At 40.9% G+C, this 20,120-nt stretch overlaps 1 protein-coding gene across 3 annotated transcripts in view; it reads right to left on the reverse strand.

The window, feature by feature from the left end:
* Positions 1 to 9,881: 9,881 nt before the first annotated feature.
* CNOT6 (CCR4-NOT transcription complex subunit 6) overlaps positions 9,882 to 20,120 on the reverse strand; it is a 33,375-nt gene continuing 23,136 nt past the window's right edge. For 2 of the 3 annotated variants that reach the window (XM_074155479.1, XM_074155480.1), the window contains 6 exons: positions 19,166 to 19,323; positions 18,500 to 18,654; positions 17,383 to 17,537; positions 16,174 to 16,404; positions 14,676 to 14,878; positions 9,882 to 13,992 (listed from right to left, as the gene is read on the reverse strand). In XM_074155479.1, coding sequence (XP_074011580.1) covers positions 13,780 to 13,992; positions 14,676 to 14,878; positions 16,174 to 16,404; positions 17,383 to 17,537; positions 18,500 to 18,654; positions 19,166 to 19,323 — 1,115 coding nt within the window. In that variant the 3' untranslated portion in view covers positions 9,882 to 13,779. Of the gene's footprint in view, positions 13,993 to 14,675; positions 14,879 to 16,173; positions 16,405 to 17,382; positions 17,538 to 18,499; positions 18,655 to 19,123; positions 19,324 to 20,120 lie in introns of all 3 variants that reach the window. The other variant, XM_074155478.1, reaches the window with a different exon arrangement.

Genomic DNA, 20,120 nt, shown 5'->3' on the forward strand with positions numbered 1-20,120 from the left:
GCCGATGGAGAGAGCTGGGTCGGGGAGGTGCCAGCCCGCTCTGCCTCCTCCGCATCTTTCCCTTCCTTCTCAGGTCAACGCTGGGATTTAAGAGATGCTTGTCCTCATTGCCCTGCTGACATTTTAATTTCTTTCTGAGTATTTATGACACTAATGCCTAGCAAGTCTTGTGCCAACTGCGTGTATCGATGCTTTTGACAGAGAAAACAAATAAAACCGTTCCACTGAGCTGCTGTTTCCGTTACTGCAGAACCACAGGTGATTATTTCCAGTGCAGGGCTGGTCCACAGCACCTGAGCTTATGACTCGCCACCCAAACACCCTCTCGCCCCACCAGGTCATTGACAGAGCCAGCTCCCAGGCTCTTTCCCCACACATTTGATGCCTTGTAAAGCTTTTCTGCCTTGTCAGGGTCAGGCCTTCTGTGCCCAGGACCCAGGCAATCACAGAATAACAGAATGGTAGGATTGGAAGGGACCCCTGGAGATCATCTAGTCCAACCCCCCTGCCAAAGCAGGGTCACCCAGAGCAGGTTGGACAGGAACGCATCTGGGTGAGTTTTGAACGTCTCCAGAGAAGGAGACCCCACACCCTCCCTGGGCAGCCTGTTCCAGTGCTCTGCCACCCCCAAAGTAAAGTTTTTCCTCATGTTGAGATGAAATTTCCTGTGTTCCAGTTTGTGCCCATTGCCCCTTGTCCTGTCGCTGGGCACCACTGAAAAGAGTCTGGCCCCAGACTTGACAAATCCTGTTGTGAAAAGCACAGCCCTCACCTTCTCCACCACCGCCTTTGTGGGGAATGAGCACATCCGCCCCTATGAAACCGCTGGGCAATTAACTGCTGCAGCAGCTCCCGGGATGAGGTGGTTTTGCAGCCGTGTAACATCATCCATCTCCCCTGGCTGTGCCGGGCCACCTCGGCGAGGAGCTGGTGTGTGGGGCAGCCCCTCGCCCCACTGCTGCTGCCATCGGCTGCTGCAACAGCCCCGCTGGTCCCCTGCCACCGAGGGCTCTCCAGGAGGTGACCAAGAGCTGCCGAGGGAGCCTGCAGTCCTACCAGAGGGAAATAAACAGGATGAGGTGACATGGCGTGTAGTTATACAGCACTTTTCTCCCCGCTCCCCCCCTTGGTGACCATAGTTCCCCATGGATGTACCCCTGGGGCCATTGGGAAGTGCTCTCCCTCTTGTCCTCCGTACAAAAGAGTGGCTGGGGAATCGCCAGCTGGGATAAACCTGCAGAAGTCACAGCCTGTTCAGAAGTGCTCCCAGACAAGAAAGAATACCTTATCGAGGAATTTAGGTCACAGAGTGAGATAAAAGCCATGCTGCTTCCACGGCCAATCTCATGGCAGCCTCTGCATTTGAAGTCACTGGCAGAAAAACCTCATTTATTGAGATCATCAGAACTGCCAAAGGGATTTGGATTAATTTGAATGGGGAATTGGTATCCAAATCCCACCGGCAGCTTTCAGTCTCAGCCTTCGCAACCAGCTCACAAGCTTTCTACCGGGTAACATGCAATTTTGCTTGCATGATCATGCAGCTTTTTACTGCTGCAAACAGTAAATACATTTGGACACAGAAAACCACGACCAGAATTTATAAACCAGAGACGGCGAGGTAGAAACAAAACTGTCCCGCTCTTTCCTCAAGTGCTTGTCTTTCAAATGGCAAAGATGCTGATCAGCTCAAACCAGAGGGGAGGGAGCAGTGGCTCGCTAATGGGTTCTGATGATTAGCCCTGTGCAATGCAGAAGCAGCTCAGAAACTCTTCCAGCAGCCACAGCACAGGGAGACACACACACACACACACACACACACACACCCCCACCGCAGCAGGGGCCTCCCCGTGCCAGCACGGACAGCCGGGAAGACAGATGTTGATCAGAAGCTAAAATACGAGCCAGCAACGTGATTGCAGACAGGGATGGGTCACGAGCCGGTCTCTCTCAGTGAGGGAACATAATGACCAGAGACAAGCGGGAGCAGCTTTAAGGGCTGCGCAAGAACAGGGAGATGCGGGAGGTGTGTGAGCGAGGTTAGGAAAAGCAGCTTCTAAAAAGGTCTTTAAATGTGAGCTCTGAAGTTAGGATAAAAGCAGCTATTTATGTTCTAAGAAAAAAATCCCACTCTAAAAGCTCCAAGAAAAAACACAGTCTCTAATTTAAGGGGATCAAACCCCAGCCCGAGGCAGAACACAGGGTCCCTCTGCTCAAGCAGAGTCTTTGTGGATAGTGCATCAGGCTTTCCCTGTGCCCTGAAGTGCCTGCAATTGGGCCTAATTGCTTGTTGAGGGCATATTTTAATTAACTTTGAGCCTTCCTAGGTGGAGAGTAATGATAAATGGTGCACAGTGAAGTTAAACTGCATTTAGTGACTAAGCAGGAATCCCTTAGCTTTGAATGAAAAGCTCGCATGTCCCATCAGCAACGTGATTAATGGCAAAGCGGTTTGCGTTTGCAGCTGTAACCACAGGCAGAAGAGAGATCTGAAATGATGGCTGAAAGCTTTTTTGCTTGGATTTGAAGAGTCAGATCATTCAAGCACAGCTCTTGGCCTTGCTCACCAGAGCCCACATGTGTTTTTGTGGGTGGCATCACTTATGTGGGCCACAGTTGACAGCAGTGATGACTCCTGAAGCAGCACATCTTGGGCTCGTGGGCTTTTCCCGTGCTCTGGGATTCTCAAGTATAACTTAATTTGCCTGGCAGGAGCTAGAGCCGATGCAAAATACATGTTGTGTAAATACAGATATAACATTCCTGGTAATCACAGCTTTCCTGGAATTAATGCTCCTGGAGGCAACAATTCCGAGGACTGTTGTGAGGAGCTGTAGGAAAACTGGGCATTTTTGAAATGCCATCTAGTTGCTACATAATGTTTGACCAAATGCCATTTAAAATCAAAGGGAGTCCCTAAGTGCTTTGGAATGGGCCTGTAATGGGAATAATTTTCTGCTGCATTTAAAGCACAGATTTTTAACAGCAGCTGATGCGGGAAATCAAATTATTAGTTTACTTATTTGTGTGCGTTAGCATTTTGTCAACTGTTTTTTGTCTTTGCTTTTAAATTAGTCCATCTGAAAGCCCATCGGCCGGCTGTGAGCTTAGCAAAAACCCTGTGTTAACCGCAACGTTTTATCTGCCTGCACTTCACACAACTCGCAGTGACTTTTCCCCCCTGCCATCAGCAAGTCTCTGTTCTGCGAAGCGGGGTGGTCACGCAAGGTGAAAGCAGAAGTAGCCAGCAGGGAGCCTGCCACATCTCATCTGATGGTGGAAGATGACATCTACGAGTCAGTTGAGCTTAGCTGAACGTCTGGTTATTTTTCCCTTGGTCACAAATACGCAGGAGAGAAAAATGGCTTCTGGTTTATACCAGCCGTGCTGGGCTGCAAGTTTTATACCTTTCCAACTCACTCGATGGAGCAGCAGGTGGAGTTAAAAACTGGCTCGTGGCTCAGCTTCAGGAAAGGCAGATGCCACATCTCGAGTGTCCAGACTCCAAAGCAATTACACAAGAAACACCAACTTTGCTCGAGATGCTCTTCACATTCCCCCTCAGCTCATGCTACAGAAGCATCCAGCTGCACAGAAAACATTGTGACGTTTGCTCACAGATGGCTTTTGTGGGTTAGGAAAGCCAACTGCCCGCCGGGTCCTGGTCAGCTGGGTGCTGAACACACGGCGAGCGGCCGTCCCTGACTTGCTGAGCCTTTGAGCCTTTCAAACCTCATTAGCGAGATTAGCCGGGTACTTCAGATTAAGGCTGATTTGCACGAAGAGCAAAGGAACCTGAGCATGGTCCTTGCTCAGAGCAGAGCCAGGTCTTTAGGGCAAGCACATATAAGCACAGGTTTGATCGTACCCAGTTTAGAACTCAGAAACACCCAGGCCTTACTCAAGACCCCAATTTAAGGATGTCTGAGCAGCTGACACCGCAGGTAGCAGCAATTTGGCAGTGATGGCAAAACGAGTCTGGGCTCCTTGAAGCAGGTACAGCTGAGCTGGAGAAGCTGCAGCTGGGGCTCTGCTGCTGAGCCCAGACCCGGTTCAGCCCAAGGACTCCCTGAAACATCCCAGTGCCGCTTCTGCGAGGTGCTATGAGGTGACACACAGCATGGCCAAGATGCCATGATGTCCAAGCTTCTCGGTAGACGTGCAGGTGAGGCACATGAGGTGCCACTCTCAAGGGATGGCAGCACAACCCGCCCCTCAGATGCTGGTTGCTGTGATCACGCTCAACACTGCCTCTGCTCGAAACCAGTTTGTTGGAACAAGGGTACAGAGATGGAAAATCAAAAGTAGACTGTTCAGAGAGAAAGCATCAGGCCTTCTTGCTGTGCAGGGTCACTCCTGGAATTAATTGCTGCAGGATGTCAACAAGATAAAATTTAGCAGGATTCGAGAGAGGATTAGACAGTCCTGTGATCAGGAACATTTGTGCAATGCTAACTGGGTCAAAGAAATACAAGAGAAATTAAGTGTTGTGCTTCCCTGAAGGGCTGAGCTGGTACCAGCTGGATTTAAAACACATTCCTCCCCACCTCCCCTTCCCAATCTTTTTATAGCAACAAGCAAATAGCAGGATCTATGGCAAAGTCTCTTCTCTTTCCTTAGAATAATAAAGCATCGCCTGCCCTAGGAGGTCCCCGAGAGCCACAGTGATGACCGGTCCATACTACGGCGTGTGGTGAGACCCTCCCCTTGTGATTTGAAAGATGGGAAATTGAAGTTTTAACTTCTCTGCTGCCCCTGTGCTTCAGATCAAATCATTTATCAAGAAGAGAATAAGCTGCACAATGAACTGGCTGCACATGAGCTGGTTGGGTCTCCACACTGAAACCCTTTTCTAAGCATAATTAACAAAATTAATTATTTAAGAATATGATAGCATCAACCAGAAGAACATGCAGGGGTAATAGCTGAATCCAAAAGCCAATACTAGCAGCATCGTAGGGAAGTGTCGGGGGGACAATGGTTTCAAGCACTGAAGAGAGGAGAAGAAATTGGTTCTTGCTGCAGGTAAGGAAAGCAAAAACCCCAGTGGAACATGGATGTCGCTCTTCAAGTGGGCAAATACACACTGGCAGCTCCATGGAGGTAGCTCCTGGAGGTAGCTACCATGGAGGTTGTAGCTGGCAGCTGGGGCAGCCCAGTATAAACTTGTCCAAAATCTTTTTTTTCATTAGAAAGATGTTGACAAAAATCTGTAGTCTTTGAACATTTTTCTGACACTGTAAAAATGCTCCTGGCACAATATGCCAGAAGGCATGGAGCACCGCCTGTGACAGCAAGGGTAGTAAAACCCACTCCAAGCTCATCCGTTCACTTGATTAAATTTCACTGTCTTCAACAAAAGGATTCTGAGAGAAACGTCTCACTAAGCCTAACGCTGGCAACAGAAAATTACCAGGTAATCTCAGTCCAGCAGTGCAAATCTTTGGATTCTGCACCCAAAGAGACAAAACCTTCTTCCTACAGTCCATTGCAAATGGTATGGGATAGAAAGGAAAATATATCAACTGTTAAATATCATCCCATCAGGCACGGCAGAAATTTCGGAAGCCCGTTGCCTTTGGAAATTTTGGTATTTGAAAATAAAGATGAAAACAACTCCTGCCAAAATTGCCAAGGGAACAAAACCCACCCCAAACCTCCCCACCAAATTCTGTCGCATCCCATCCTGTTTGGTCGATTCTAGCAACTTCATGCCAAAATGAAGCTCAAACAGTTTTGCAAAACTGTATTGCATTTTCCGTTTTCCTCAATGCCTGCTCTCCAGGAATAGCAACACTTAATACAATCGGTCACAACTTTGTCAGACTCTGAGACATGGTGGGGCCGCAAAGACCCAGCTATCAGACAGAACTCTCTATTTAGGATTTATTAGAATCCTTTTCTTTCTCATTAACAGTATCAAGGGCTACATTTACACAGCACTTTGTCACACGTATCTTTTTTCTTTTCTTTTTCTAGAGTAGTTTCCTCGCTTGGATCATAATAAACCAGTCGGATTGTAGAGATTTTCCTGCTCCTGGTACAAGCACTTACATCCTGAGCCACACGAGCTCCCAAGCTATTTCAGCTCCGTTGTACTTAAAACAGAAAACACGGATTTGTGCAACGGATCAGGGTCTTTGCAGACATATTTAAGGAGCCACTGCTTTCAGAATATCTGAGTATTTTTAAAATCACTATGAAAACAAAGTGCCGCACTGCACCCATTTCTCCCACTGGAGACAGAGGAAGGAACCAAGCCACCTGAGAACCTGAAGGCACATTGTTTAACCTGCTGTGAGAGGTACTCCAGGCAGGACATGGCCACCTGCCCTTCTCATACCTTTTGATCTACCTGAATGTGGAGCAATTGCTCCTTCGTGATGCTCCCCCAACACGCTCAGGCTCCCAGGAGGTGATGGTTCTGCAGGACACGAGGGAGCAGAAAGGGCTGAGGAGCCTGAACTGTGACCCACAGGAGTCATCTGCTCCCTAGTCCGGACACCCAGGACCTTCAGCAAGTTACTGGCTTTTGGAGTTATTTTTGCATTCTGTAGAACGGCAATCATTCTTACTCAGGGGAAGGAGGAGGATTTGTGACACCAGCCAAACCTGTAAGAAAAAATAATTGTACAGAAAGAGATTTTTCACAGCAGCAAAGAATTGCAGAGGTGAATGAGGAGCACGTGCTGCGGCACTGGGTGGGCTCTTTCTCTCTACTCATTTCAGTAGTTCCTACAGGACATGAGTAATACAAAGACAATGTAACGACAAGGCTGGCTGTTTGCTGAAGATGATGAAACCACAGTTTTCACACTGTCAAATGCGAAAGCTTAATTGAATTGTACAACCCTACCAGAGCCGGGAACTGGACCCGGCTCAGCGGACCGTGAATTCCCGTGCTCGGTGCTGCAGGTCAGGCACTCGCCCTCCCCGCCTGCGGGGTCCGGTGGGTTAGGATCCATCTCAGGGAGGAGAGTCTGTTCTACATGCATATGTGATAACTTCATTTTTCGTACTCCTGGAATATCTGTTTTCCCAGTGAAAGCCCAGTGGAGTTAATGGAAAATTTCCTCTTGGCCATCTTGGGCCAAGACCCAAATTTCTACCTTTTGTTCATCTCCCTCCTCCCTCACTGGTCCCTGGATGAAGGATTCCACCTAAGGCAGAAATTGTTACCCAGAGTAATCCCAGCCCTTCCTGTCGTCTATTACCTAAAATTACACGAGAAATACTTCTAGTTTAGCACATGCAAGTGTTTGCAGGAATAGCCCACATTAATAGAGGGGCGCAGCCTCTCAGGGAGCAGCTAAGTATAAACCTTCAGCTGTTTTACACACTGTCTTAAAACACTGCGAAGGGAACGGGAACACTCATGAACTGAGAAGCTGAAAATCAAAACACACTTTGAAGGATAATCATGTTTGTCCTGCTCCTCTCCCACCGGACAACACACCCAATTCAGACTTCTTACTGAATGCAGTTGCCGAAAAGCAGACTATTAGCCGGTATGCTGTTTTTTGAAAAGGATGAAGGGAAATAAATCCAGCCTCTGAAGAGCTATCCATACCAACAGCCACAGTGAAAAACTGCAATTAATTCACTATTGGCACCTAAAGGGAGAAGTCTGTACCTTGAAATAGAAAATCTAGGAAAAAAAAAAAAAAGATAGAAAAAAAACCCAACTAGAAAAACTAAACTAAACTAACTAACTAGAAAAAAAATAGTGTGCTATGAACAATAAGCTGAAGCTTAAATCTTTGTGGTCATTAAAACCCAGCAAGAGTGTATATATGGTTTTATTTTCTCTAATGCGTATTTTTTACAATAAACATTTAGCATTTTTAAAAGAAATGAATACTGTCCACTCCCACACCAGGAATATCCACACCACATTATACCTTCTTACCTTTTAAAAATTGATAATCTGTGAGAATACAAGGCTTATTTTGGAGTAAGAAAATATTCAAATGCACCAAAGGTCCCTATAGCTTAATTAGCTTTACTGCTTTCCATGCAAACAGAGTAAGTGAACGTTTAGAGAGCGAACAATTAGAGCCTCTGGGTTAGGAGGGGAAGATGAAAAGCAAGAAAGCGGCCAGGACGCTCACCTTTAATGAAGTACAGCTTCTCCCAAAATGTCACCTGATGTACCTCGCATAATCTTGCCCTTTCCACTTACCTTTTTTCTCAGTTTCTCCTCCTTCTCTCTCTCTCTCTCCTCGGACTCAATTCCAGATGTTTTAAGGTTCTTCTGCTCTACCCGTGTTAGTACAAAAGAAATGCCACACAGTCACCTGCACCGATCTGGGACATTCCCACCCTACAAGGCACAAACCCAACTTTGTACTATCACCGAAGAGCCACTGGATGGGGGGGCATGAAGGAACAGGAACCAGGAGTCTGGCCAGAGTGATTTCGTATTCAATTATATTAAAATAGCTGTAGTTTTTCTACTGCAAGTTAAGGAAAGACAAATCTTATCCTACCTGACTTAGCACCACAGGGCACAAACTCAACTCACATCTTTGTCTTTGAGCGAGAGATGCTGTTTTCCATATAATCAGGCTCTCCATGAATTTCAGCACAGTTTCCCTACAGATGTCCCAATGCTTACATGCCAGGTTAGCAAATATTATTTAAGAGCTCAAAATCCCCAATTTGGAATCGTGTGACAACTGTACTAATTTTAAAATGTAACATTAAGTAGATTAAATGCAGGAAGCGAAGGCCCTAGAATGATTTTACCATTGAGGACCAAGTAGGTCATTTCATCCCCATCGTGATAGCTGGGTTTCTAAAGGCAGTATTTAATTGGCATGGACCAACTGCTGCCACTGGAAAAAGTTCTTTCCTGGGCCTGGATTCCCACAAATACTCTTTAAGAATAAATTCTACAAGCCCCGCTTTCCGGAGGGCGCTCTCAAATACGTTCACGCAGGAAGCCTGTGTTACACGCACCATCTAGTGGCAAGACCGGGAATGTGATGGTGGGAATGAACATCTCACCCCTGAGACAGAACCGAAGAGAAATCATTGCTGAAGCCTGCAATGGACTCATCGCCCCGTTGGGGACTTACAGCTGCTTCGAGAGAGCAAATTTTAAAACTACAAACAAGCTGAAGGCTCTGGGGCGGGTGGTTTTCATGGAAACGCTGAACTAGACCATTTATTTCAAAGCAAAGCGGTGCCAATGTAGCGAACGCGAGCTCTGAAGAGACACTGGGGTGCCAGTGAGATGTCTTGTGTGCTTCAGCACTTTACACAGCAAGTGTACTCAGACTTTTTTATGTTTTCTGCTGCTTGTGATGGGAACATCATATAAAACGTAAGAGTCTGCATTGTTATGCACACACTCTGATACAGAAGAACAGCCCCAGAAAGAACGTGGTATTTTTCACTTTGTTCCCCTTCTATGGTAAATTAATGGAATCTTTGAATCCCTTCCCACTGCCAGATTCCAAGTCTAGTTTGGGCTTTCTGGGGTTGTGAGGGAAGAGGAAGGAAGGAGGAGGTTCTACTGGCCACAGACCAAACCTGTGGACCCTCCAACTGGACGACTGACCTTACCTATCGACTTAGGAAGGTCAGAAGACGGCCAGATGTGAAGACACGGGGTTGAGACCTGAGTAGGTTTGGACACAGGTTTTCCACAAACGCTGGAGACATTTCTAACCGGGTCTTCACTTTGCAATCCAAACCCAAGCGTTGAGTCTGCAGATCTAGAAAGTTACAGTAAGTACAGGCAAGTCTTCCCGGGATTATCAAGTTTCTTACGTGTATCCATCTTCCCCCTAACACACTTCACTCACTCTGGCTGTACGGGCAACTCCTCAGGAAAAGCTTCAGGAATTAAGTTAAAATATGAATTAGACTTCAAGAAGGTTTGAAACAGATATTGGATTTATTGGTCAGCTATGAGTAGGAAAATACATTGGTAAAGAAAAAGAAGACCCTGTATATAAATATAATACTAACTAGTTAAAATTTGACCAAGAAGAAAGTTCCACTGAAGAGAACAGTAAAAGCCCTTGTTTACCATCAGACCATATTCAGTTTCCCATTTATCTTATTGAAGAGCTGCCTATAGACAAATGCAACATTCTTTGAGCTTAGTGCAGATAATGTGCTGGTTTTTGTTACATGAATGGTAAACAAGAGTTAGTCCAGTGCATTACACATTATACAGAAGTACTGTGAATAAAGACTAAGATATTCTATTTTAGACACTACTTAAACATACCAAGACACTTAATTATTACAAATTTATGCAACCAAAAGAAAAGAATAGCAGTTAACATACTAAAAAATACTGTGTCCGGCTGGATGAAAAAGGCTTGCTACTTAAGCGGTTAACTGAATTTTTTAAAGTTTTACAGTGTAATTAGTTGGGTTTTTTTTTTTCCCCAATGGTGTTGTAATTATTGTGTCTTTCACACAGGTTTTGTGTGGTTGAAAGAGCAAACCATAAGCTACTTTTTAACTCTGCTCTAAAAAAACTTGGGAGATTTGCTAAAGTTGCATCAAAGATGCATACGTACAATGTACTTAAAGTGAGTTTTCTCAGATGCTGGCCAAATTTACCTCTTTTTTTCCTTAAAGCTGCTAAAAGGACAAAATAATTACAACACACACTAACATATGCTCTTTCCCTCCCCCTACTTGTGTTATGGTAAAAGCAGTAACTTGTGGTATTAGTCTTGTAGTCTAATCAATTCTTTTAGTTAAAGGTATATTTCAATTTACACTTTGACACCCAGAATTCTTGGTAAATGTAAATAAAACTAGACAAGATATGGCTGACTGTACTTTAAGTGGAAAAAAGCCTGGTCTAACCTAAATAAATCCTTCCAAACCCAAGGATGTTCTGTGACTTTTGCTGTATGTGCTTTTACAACAAGAACACTGAAGGTACGTTATGGCAACACCCAAAACCACCTCGAATAAAAATATTGCAAATAACCATTTTGTGTTAAAAACTATGAAGCAAACATTTTGATTTTGTGAAGACACAGTTTATTGCCTTATTCTATGTTATAGCTGGAAACTGAGACTTTTGAGTTAGATTTGTTTGACACAGGAATAAATTTTCTTTGAAAGATTGTTTCACAAAGTTTATCTCAGCTCTGTTTTGGTGCCACCTGGTCTTTCCCTATACTCAAAATGTTCCTCCTTCCTTCAGCCCCCGAGCGATCACTGCAGTCCAGCTAAAACCCAGTGAAGTCAAAGGAGTGTCTTCAATCTATTCAGTGGGTTTTCAATTGGGACCTGATGGACTAGTATAAAGCTGGAGGGAACGGGTTATTTAAATGGACCCTTAGACTGAAAGGTGACTAAGCAGGAACAGTTGTGTCTCCAGAAGCACAAGGGGCCGTTATTTTAACATGCTGTCATAAATTCAAATATTTTTTTAAGACTAAGCAATACAGGAGAACACGTATTGGATAAAGCTCAAACCTTTAGAATCTAACAAGTGCACTCAAGCTCCAGCATCTATTAAAGTAAATTATCCCCCTCTAAGAAATACAAAATGAGTAAGTGCTTCCCTTCCCCTTCTGTAAAGCTTTCTGGACTCATTACACCATCCAGATAATCAGAAAAGAAAAATAGTTTGCTCAGTTTGACAAGCTAAATTGGCTCATCACCACTGGAAATTGTCATGATGTACATTACCAAGACATCATTAAGGAAACATGAGTAAAACACCTTTTATTCACACTTTACAAAAAAAACCCAAAAAAACAAACAGAAAAAAAGTAACACTACGCATTAAGTCTACTACAGCAATACTACCAGCATTTCAATGTACTGATTATAAACTGGACATGTTTGGTGTTTTCACAACTAAAACCAAAACAAAATAACCCCAAGAGATCAGGTCCCAGACAAGGATTCAAGATCAAAGTTCCTCCTATTGAAATTTTAAAAATGTACATTTTACATAACCGAACTGTTTGCAGTTTTTACTTTCAGCTTACAAACAGAACAGTTTGAGCACACTTAAGTGCTGACTACTTTTCAATAAAATTTTGAATCATTATTACCAATCCGCTCTCTTATATATAAAAATTCACAATATTTAGAAAGTTTTTTCTTAATGCTCAGTGTCCTTTTGCTTCCCTGCCCGCAGCTGAAACAAAAGCTGTTTACGACCAAGCTCTCTAGCTCCATTTTAATTTTTTTTACATTGATTATTCAAGTTGTATTAGTTTAAGGAGATGATAAAGTCTCCCCTTTTAGGATACAAATAGACAAGTTAAATTTGTAAGCTGTTACATACTTGGCTCCATGACACAAATGGCACTGAGGGTACACTATAAATTTAGTCTTGCTTGACACTTTAAAATAAAGACTTGGTCACTTTAAAAAAATGATCTGAAGAATTGTCTTTGGGACCTGTATTGAAAATGCATTTATTTTTACACTGCTTCATCAATAGAAAATGTAGGGTTGGGGTTTTTTTTTTCTTCAAGGAATTATACTTTCTGAAACTGAGGAACACACTTAAACGAAAGAGAATTCACATGATAGTAATTCTTAGTGGGAAAGACAGCACTGTGCAATGACACTGAGAGAAGCAGTGCATGGGTATTAGAAGCTAGAAACTGTGTACCCATAACCTGAACATGTTCAAAAAGTGTGATATTCAATGCTTCACAAAGGAAAAAAAAGATGCCACAGCTTATACAAAAGTATCTTCATAAAATTTTCACAAGTGTTAACATTATTTAAAAAAATAAAAGAGGATGCACAGGATCTCTCTGCATGCACAGGCAGTGCTAGTTGAGAACAAATTTAAGCAGGCACAGTGGAGATAGGACAAGTATTTAAAACAGAAATGGAGAAGCTGTACACAAGTATCCCTAAATTTTTACTTCAAAAGTTAGAGATGAGAAAAATATCTGAGTGTATACACATCAGCAATAACTTCCAATCCATACAGGTCTACTTATATTCACTGCTTAGCTTATCTGTTCTGCGAGAACTCTATGCTTTTCTCTTTTTTCTTTTTTTATAAATCAGAAATAGATAGAATGTATTTAGTTCTCTCTGTAAGATATTAAGATTTTATAGGTTTGGATTTTAAAAGCAACGTTCTCAATTGAACATAAAAAGTAGTACAAAAGGGCTAACGAAACCCTAACAGTGCAAATCATTAGCAGAGAAAACCTGTGACAACCTCTTTTACAAGCTGGCCTTTATAACACATGAAAACAGATAAAAATTTAGCCTTAGTTTACAATACAATCATTTTCCAAATCTGATTTTTCTTTTTTTTTAAAGTACAAAATCTCATAAATCAGGTTTTCTGTTGTTCATATACAATCAATAAAGGCTAAATTCAAATTCTATATTTTACAAACAAGTCTGAAAAAGGAGGGAGTGAAGTACGGAAGAATGTTCTGTGGATGTTCCTACTGGCCTCAAAAAAGTAGTGCTACAGATAACTGTGCAAAGAGAATATACTGTATTACAATTCCCTATTTCAAGGCATGAAAATGTCACGTTGGATAAAAGAAACAGGAAGGTTAATTGTAACGTATTAAAGAAAGGTGCAAACGCACCAATCGCTGTCGAACAGTATACAAAGTATATTGGGCTCAGAATTGTGTCTGTTGATAGCACCTGGCTTTTACTATGTCTTTAGCAAACAATTAGATTTAAGATTAAGATTATTAAGAAAAAAAAAAAAATCCCTGTTGGCCATACCTCACTCCTCTATATTCAGATTTTACAATTGTACAAGTTAGATTGAGGTTGCCCTCTAAAATGTACTGACTACCTCCTGCCAGGGAGATGGATTCCATTTACAGGAGGCAGGAAAGGCAGCAAAAGCTCCAGTTGTGCAAAAAGTGAGAAGTGGTCAGAAGGGATGAGTGGATGTGGACAACCACTTATATTGTTCTCTATTAACCAATGATGATCCAAAGGTCCAAGAATGCCAAGTATGTTTAGCTGAGGTTTAGAGTAGAAGATGTAGTCAATAATACCCTAAAATGAGAAGGAAAAAAAAAAACCACAAAACAAAAAAATCAATTATTAATATATAATCTTGACTCAAGTTCCAAACAAAAGGTGAGCTCAGTATTACGAGTAAGTGAAAGGCTACCATTCCTTCTCCACAGCACATCATCCACTGAGGAGACTTCTGCTTCCTACATCCCATGGGTAGCTCAATATAAATTAGGAGAACAAAAGAAAATATATCACTTCTGCTCTGCTTTTGTGGGTTGTAATTTCCAACCTCCTACAAAGCTTCAAATCACATTCCTCTCGTTTTGAAGAGGAAAAGAACCATCTTTGCTTCCCTGGGCAACGGAGCACTGAGAGTTTTCAGTAGCAACATGGGTTATTTCCTTGCAGTTGACAGTGCCCCTCTTGTACTATTCCATTTAGCTTGGAGTATTAAAATATGGAAAAATTCTTATTTACACGGAAGGTTAACAGCATCCCAACTCTCACAAATCTATTACAAGTTACTAACAAGAAAAAGGAAAATTTGGTTTCTAGGAGACTGAAGTGTTGTGCTCTAGTTTGCTATGGTTTATATATAAACTGGGTGAATTTATTGTTAGCTACCCAGATTAACTTCTTTGTTAAACAACTTCATACAGCAAATCACATTCGTTGAACTTCAAAACGGAAAACTTCCAAAATACCAGCCAAGTCCTTACCTTGAAGTCAAATGTGTAATTTGTATAAGGCATGAGACCATTCTCATAGGCACTCTTCAACTTGAAACCATGTGTAATTCTTCCATTTGTTGTTCCATTTTTCCCATTACAGCTGAAGTTAGTAAGACTTTCATTATATCTCAGTTCCTTAAAATCTTTGTGGTTTGTTTCCACTCCACCAGTGCTCAAGTACTCAACAACACCTATTAGGGGAGACATATACACACAAGAAGGTATTAACAAGCCTCCAGCAAATAAGAGTGTGTAGGTGCTTTGAGTCATACATGCAACATTATGCACTATATAAGCTAAACCTAACGCATATACAATATAGTCAGCAGTAGTTCTTTTAAAATATTGCAGGACAACGTATATTTATATCCAGAGCAAAGTGACCTAGAATAAAGAGACATGCTTTGACTAGGGAAAAAAAAAAAAAAAAAGAGAAGGTTAATAAGGAACTGACAGGGGGAAGACAGAAAAAGGGGAAGTAATATTCCACAGATGCTATGTAGGCAGCTTCCTCCTCTCCTCACCTTCTTCAGCTAAAATGTTGCAAAAAAGTCAACTTTTGTAACAACACAAATAGTTAACTGAAGTTAACTTTAAAGAGTCTGCAAAGTCAAATTGACATGGTTTGTGTCTTGCAACACCACGATCATGCCTCAATTTCAGAATAGCTGTGTTAAGGTTCCAGAAGGTAAAAGGAGCAATTAGTTGCTCTGAAGACACAATCAGACACGTGAACTGGCTATTGCAGTATCACTTAGCCATACTCGCCTTCCTGGGATCAAAAAGAATGAGATTTCCAGTACTGCTGAGCAGTAACTGCTCCTGTCAACCCCAACAGATGTTAGGAGCTGCCAAGCAGAAGCCAGAAGGAAGGGGGACAGGAATGGAGATTACTGTATTGAACAACTATCACTACGAAGGAAGGATGGCTCTTGAGTTCAGCACTTCAGCTGGGTACCTGAGGAAGCCAAAAAGGCAATCACTGAATCTGTTCTTTTCTTGCATTTTACAAAGTTGCCACCAAGTCAAAAAAAAAAGTTATATGTTAGTAAAGAGGTCTGAGGAATCCCTTTCTGGCAGAAGACGTAGTGAATTTCAGAAGTCCAAAAACATTTCGAGCTGCAGAAAATTATTACGTGGTGGCAACTTTAAAGAGAAGAACCATCTTCTCACACTTAAAAGTAAGAAAACCCAGTTATCATGATATTTTCTTCTTTTCCATTCCTGTATTGTAAGGTAACAATGAAAATGCTTCTGAAAGACCAGACATAGCTATACTACTGCACAGGCACTAAAGTTGCTCACAAAAGAAACTATTCTCTCTTTTCTCTCTTCCTTCTATTCTCTTAGTACCTTTAGAGCTTATGCTATCAAACAACATATTCTCCAAGTTGAAAACTCCTTTAAAGAAGTGAGACCTTAAGATTTAAATTGTTACCCACTTGAAACAGTCAAAAATAAATAAATAAATACAAAGAACTCTTACCAGAATCTGGCAGAGAATTGAGATCCGCACACAGTACAAGTGGAATGGTTCCAAGTTCTCCCGAAACACCAGGCTTGAGACTACGAGAAGCTTTATCAATAATGTTCTTTACTTCGGACAGGAACATCATAGTCTGAACCAGCTTCACATCAGAATAATCTGGGTCCCAATGCATATGTGCATTAGCTACAAGAACTAGCTGCTTTTCCATCCCAAGATGTGGCTTTCCAGCTAAAATTTAAGATCAATTATTTACCTTACATGATCAACAACAGTTTAAAATACTATTATTGAATTTTAAACAAGATGTTTCAGGGAATGAAAAAATAAAATAAAATACCAGTGTAACTTGGAGAAGGTTAATATCATTTAATTTAAGAGGGTCATACAATTCCTCTTACATCTCCTAAGTGTTTTAGTTGATATAAAGCATTAGGAAAAATTGTGTTTCACGTTCAAGACCATTAACAGACAGACACCTTGTTATAGGTAATGCTTCTGTATCTAAGAATACTATGAATTAACGCAGATTATCCTAATTACAGGCAAACAGTGTCGTTCTAAAAAATTACAGCAGTTTTCCTGAGGTTGTGATGGTAAACAGGCACTGCTCGTATCTCATCAGGCAATGAGCTCTGAATTTTAAGTTATCCACGTTTTAAGTTACCTCTCTTGCTAGAAGTGCTTCTTAAAAGGCTGGCTTGTTAGAATCGGAATTAATAAAATATAATTTGGATAAATGTAACACAAGTTGAGTAGGTACCCACTGAGATACTTATAAAGCCAATTTACTTTTGCTAAATTAAGAATGACAGGGCAGAACAAACAGGTTTATAAGTGTGACAGTGAAGGAAATAACAAGCTAAAATGATGCAGATACATGATCCAGAAACACACACCACCAACTGATTCTTTGATACCTGTACATAACTTCAAGCAACAAAAAAAAAAAAAAAAAAAAAAATCAGTTAAACTCAAGTCTTTGTGTTTTTTAAGCAAAAAGGTATAAGCAGAAAAAAAATCCTCAAGCAATAAGGAGCAATATGACTTCTCCCCAAAACCTCTTTGAAAATAAACTTCTCTGAGCATACAATATGCAAAGTTATATTCATCTGCAGAACCTAGTTTCTCTGATTTAGTATAACAAAAGTCTTTTTTTTTCATTTACAAAATACACTCTATTAAAAAATTCAACTAAACAGGACTTACATGACATTTCTATCAATTCCTTTCGCAGTTCTAACAATACAGCAACTCCAATGTTATCTTTTGTCATAACTCTGTTCAGCATCGCTTCTGACCCTTCCGAGTTTGCCATAGCTAGTTGATTAAACTCAACAGTATGTTTTTGAACCAAAGTAAATCTGAAAGAGAAATACCATATCTTTTTCAGCAGCCATATACAAAAGAAGTGTTATAGATAATTCTCCTTTTAATTAAAGCTCAAACACATTTATAATGTAAAAATCTCAATCGCATAATTTTATAAAATCTTAAACTGAAATCAAAGGATACACTTTTCCTACCAATTTTTATATATTTTCTACTACCTTAGTTTCATTTAAATTATTTTACTTCCAGAGAGAAAGATTGAGAAACTATAGAAAAGGAGTGCTTGTTTCTAGATCTGCATCAGTTTCTAGTTCAAAGATGCAGGTTTAAGAGAGAGAGGGACTAAATTTTTCTAAGCCAAAAGGTATCAAACCTGGCACCTACATTTCCCTGTGAACACAAAGGACTGGAAGGAAGAGGAGGAAGGGAAATTATTACCCTCATATCTGAACAGCTGTACAAGTACAATTTGACACAACGAGTTAAGTGTTGCAACTCTTAAATAACGGCTATTTTTCAGAAGCGAGCAGTGACATTTAGTACCTTGTCTTTTGCTTTATCAGAAAACTAAAGTATCAAAAAGTTGGTGTCATCTGAGGCCTTATTTCAGCAATTCTGGGGATTATCAATTCCTTTACTCAAAAAAAAAAAGCAAGAAAATAAGACATTTACTCCATTTCTCATTGTTAATGGTTGGGGGACACACACCCAACAACTGAAGCGCAATTTAGTGAGCTCCTAACCTGCATTGCTCCAACAGAATGAAACTCCAACTTAAACAGAACTTCAGGGTAAAATTTTCTATTGCTACTTACACACAGGATGATTTCTCTTGTACAAACCATTTCTTTCTAACGATCGGAACGCTCTCTAAGAAACACTGAATGGCTACAAAAAGGGCGAGTAATGCCAAACTGAGCTATAGATGGACCTGAGAAATGGTGTGAAAGAGAGTGAGACACAACAGAAGGCTTGGCCAAAACACATCACTTACTTTTCTGTTTTGAAAAATATTGCACAACCATCAACATGTTTTCTTTCCTGTTCTGACATTGTCCTAGCTCTAGATTTTGGACTGAAGAATCCATTGTAGCCGCGTTCTTTCAGTTCTACCAGGAAAAAACTGTAGTACTGTTCCGTTTCAACCTCCTATAAAGTTATAAGACAATATAGCGAGAATGTACTATTAGCAAAATACAGAAGATTGATATTATTTAGAATCTTCAGAAGTGTAAATCACTTTCAAATTAGATTTAAGGGAAAAAAATTGTAAGAATTAAGTACCTCAGAGAATGCAACTTTGAGAGCAATATCCCTATTTTAAGAAAATATAAATGAATTTCTGTAATCCCCAGAGTTATGATTATCTCAAGCCCTTTATTTGAAAATGTGTCAATTATAGCCCCACATACACACACAGGCACAAAGACACCCCCACATGCATTTCTTTGATCAGCAGCTGCTGGTTCACATTCCAACTGTGTGGGCTGAAAAGCATTCTTTTGATGTCAAGCAACAAATAACGTACTAAACACCACCTCTTTTTTTCTTTTGTTTCCAGAAGGTTTTGAAAACAGACCATTTACTGTAAATACATTTAATCTAGAGAAACCAGCACATGGGAATAGAAAAGGAAAAGAAAGAACAGTATATATTTTACCTGAAGACTTATGATGTCAGCATTGCAGCTCAGGATTTCCTGCATAATGGCTTTTTTTCTGTATTCCCAGTTCAATGCCCAAGATGGACAATAGCCATACAGCTGCCGGGTCGCGTATTTATCACAGAGTACGTTGTAACACATGACAGAGAACAAGGCTGCAGAACAATAATTTTACTTACATACCGATACATTCAACAAGAAATACATATTTTTTTTTTTTTGTTCTTCGCTTTTGTCTTCTGCAAATTTATCAATTCATGCTTCATTTGCTTCAACCAAAACACAGCACATATATCTATACTAAAAAGAATTGCTAGTCCTTCTAAGAAGATCAATTACAAGTGTGGACTTATGGCAGCTGTTTTCAAGCATTCAATTAGAAAACAAAAGCCAAACCCCCTCTTTAAATGGTTAATGCAGTAAATAGCAGCCAAATGTACTTTATGCTAAGTGGTGCTCTATTTGTGAAAAGCCTAAAACAAGGTTAAGTGTATTTGAACACACATATTTGCCAGCTATACAGAGGTTTGCAAACTCTTAAAATAGATTATTTAAAATCTACCTTAATTATTACCAGCACGAAGTATAACAGATCCACAGGCAGGGTAAGGATCCCTTCGCACAATGAAAAAGGACAGGCAAAATAAAACCCCAAATGTTTCCACCTCTAAAAGCTTACAATTCAGGTGTAAAGACAAGAAACATCTACTCTCTGTTTTCATTTGGAACTGGAGTGATAACGAGACAGTTTGGGGTAACTTGACAGGTAATCCAGTGGCAGGGATCTTTGGGTTTGTTTTGCTGGTTGGTTGTTTTTAAGAAACGCTAAGGAATTTGCAGTACAATAATGAGATACTTGGAAGCTTATTGGGAGTTCCTCTCAAATGTGGAGTACAACTCAGGAAAAAGAAACAAGACAATTGTTTGAAGATTTAGCAAGTTGAGGCAACGA

The sequence above is a fragment of the Numenius arquata genome, chromosome 11 (assembly GCF_964106895.1).
Source record: "Numenius arquata chromosome 11, bNumArq3.hap1.1, whole genome shotgun sequence".
In the NCBI taxonomy this organism is placed as follows: Eukaryota; Metazoa; Chordata; class Aves; order Charadriiformes; family Scolopacidae; genus Numenius; species Numenius arquata.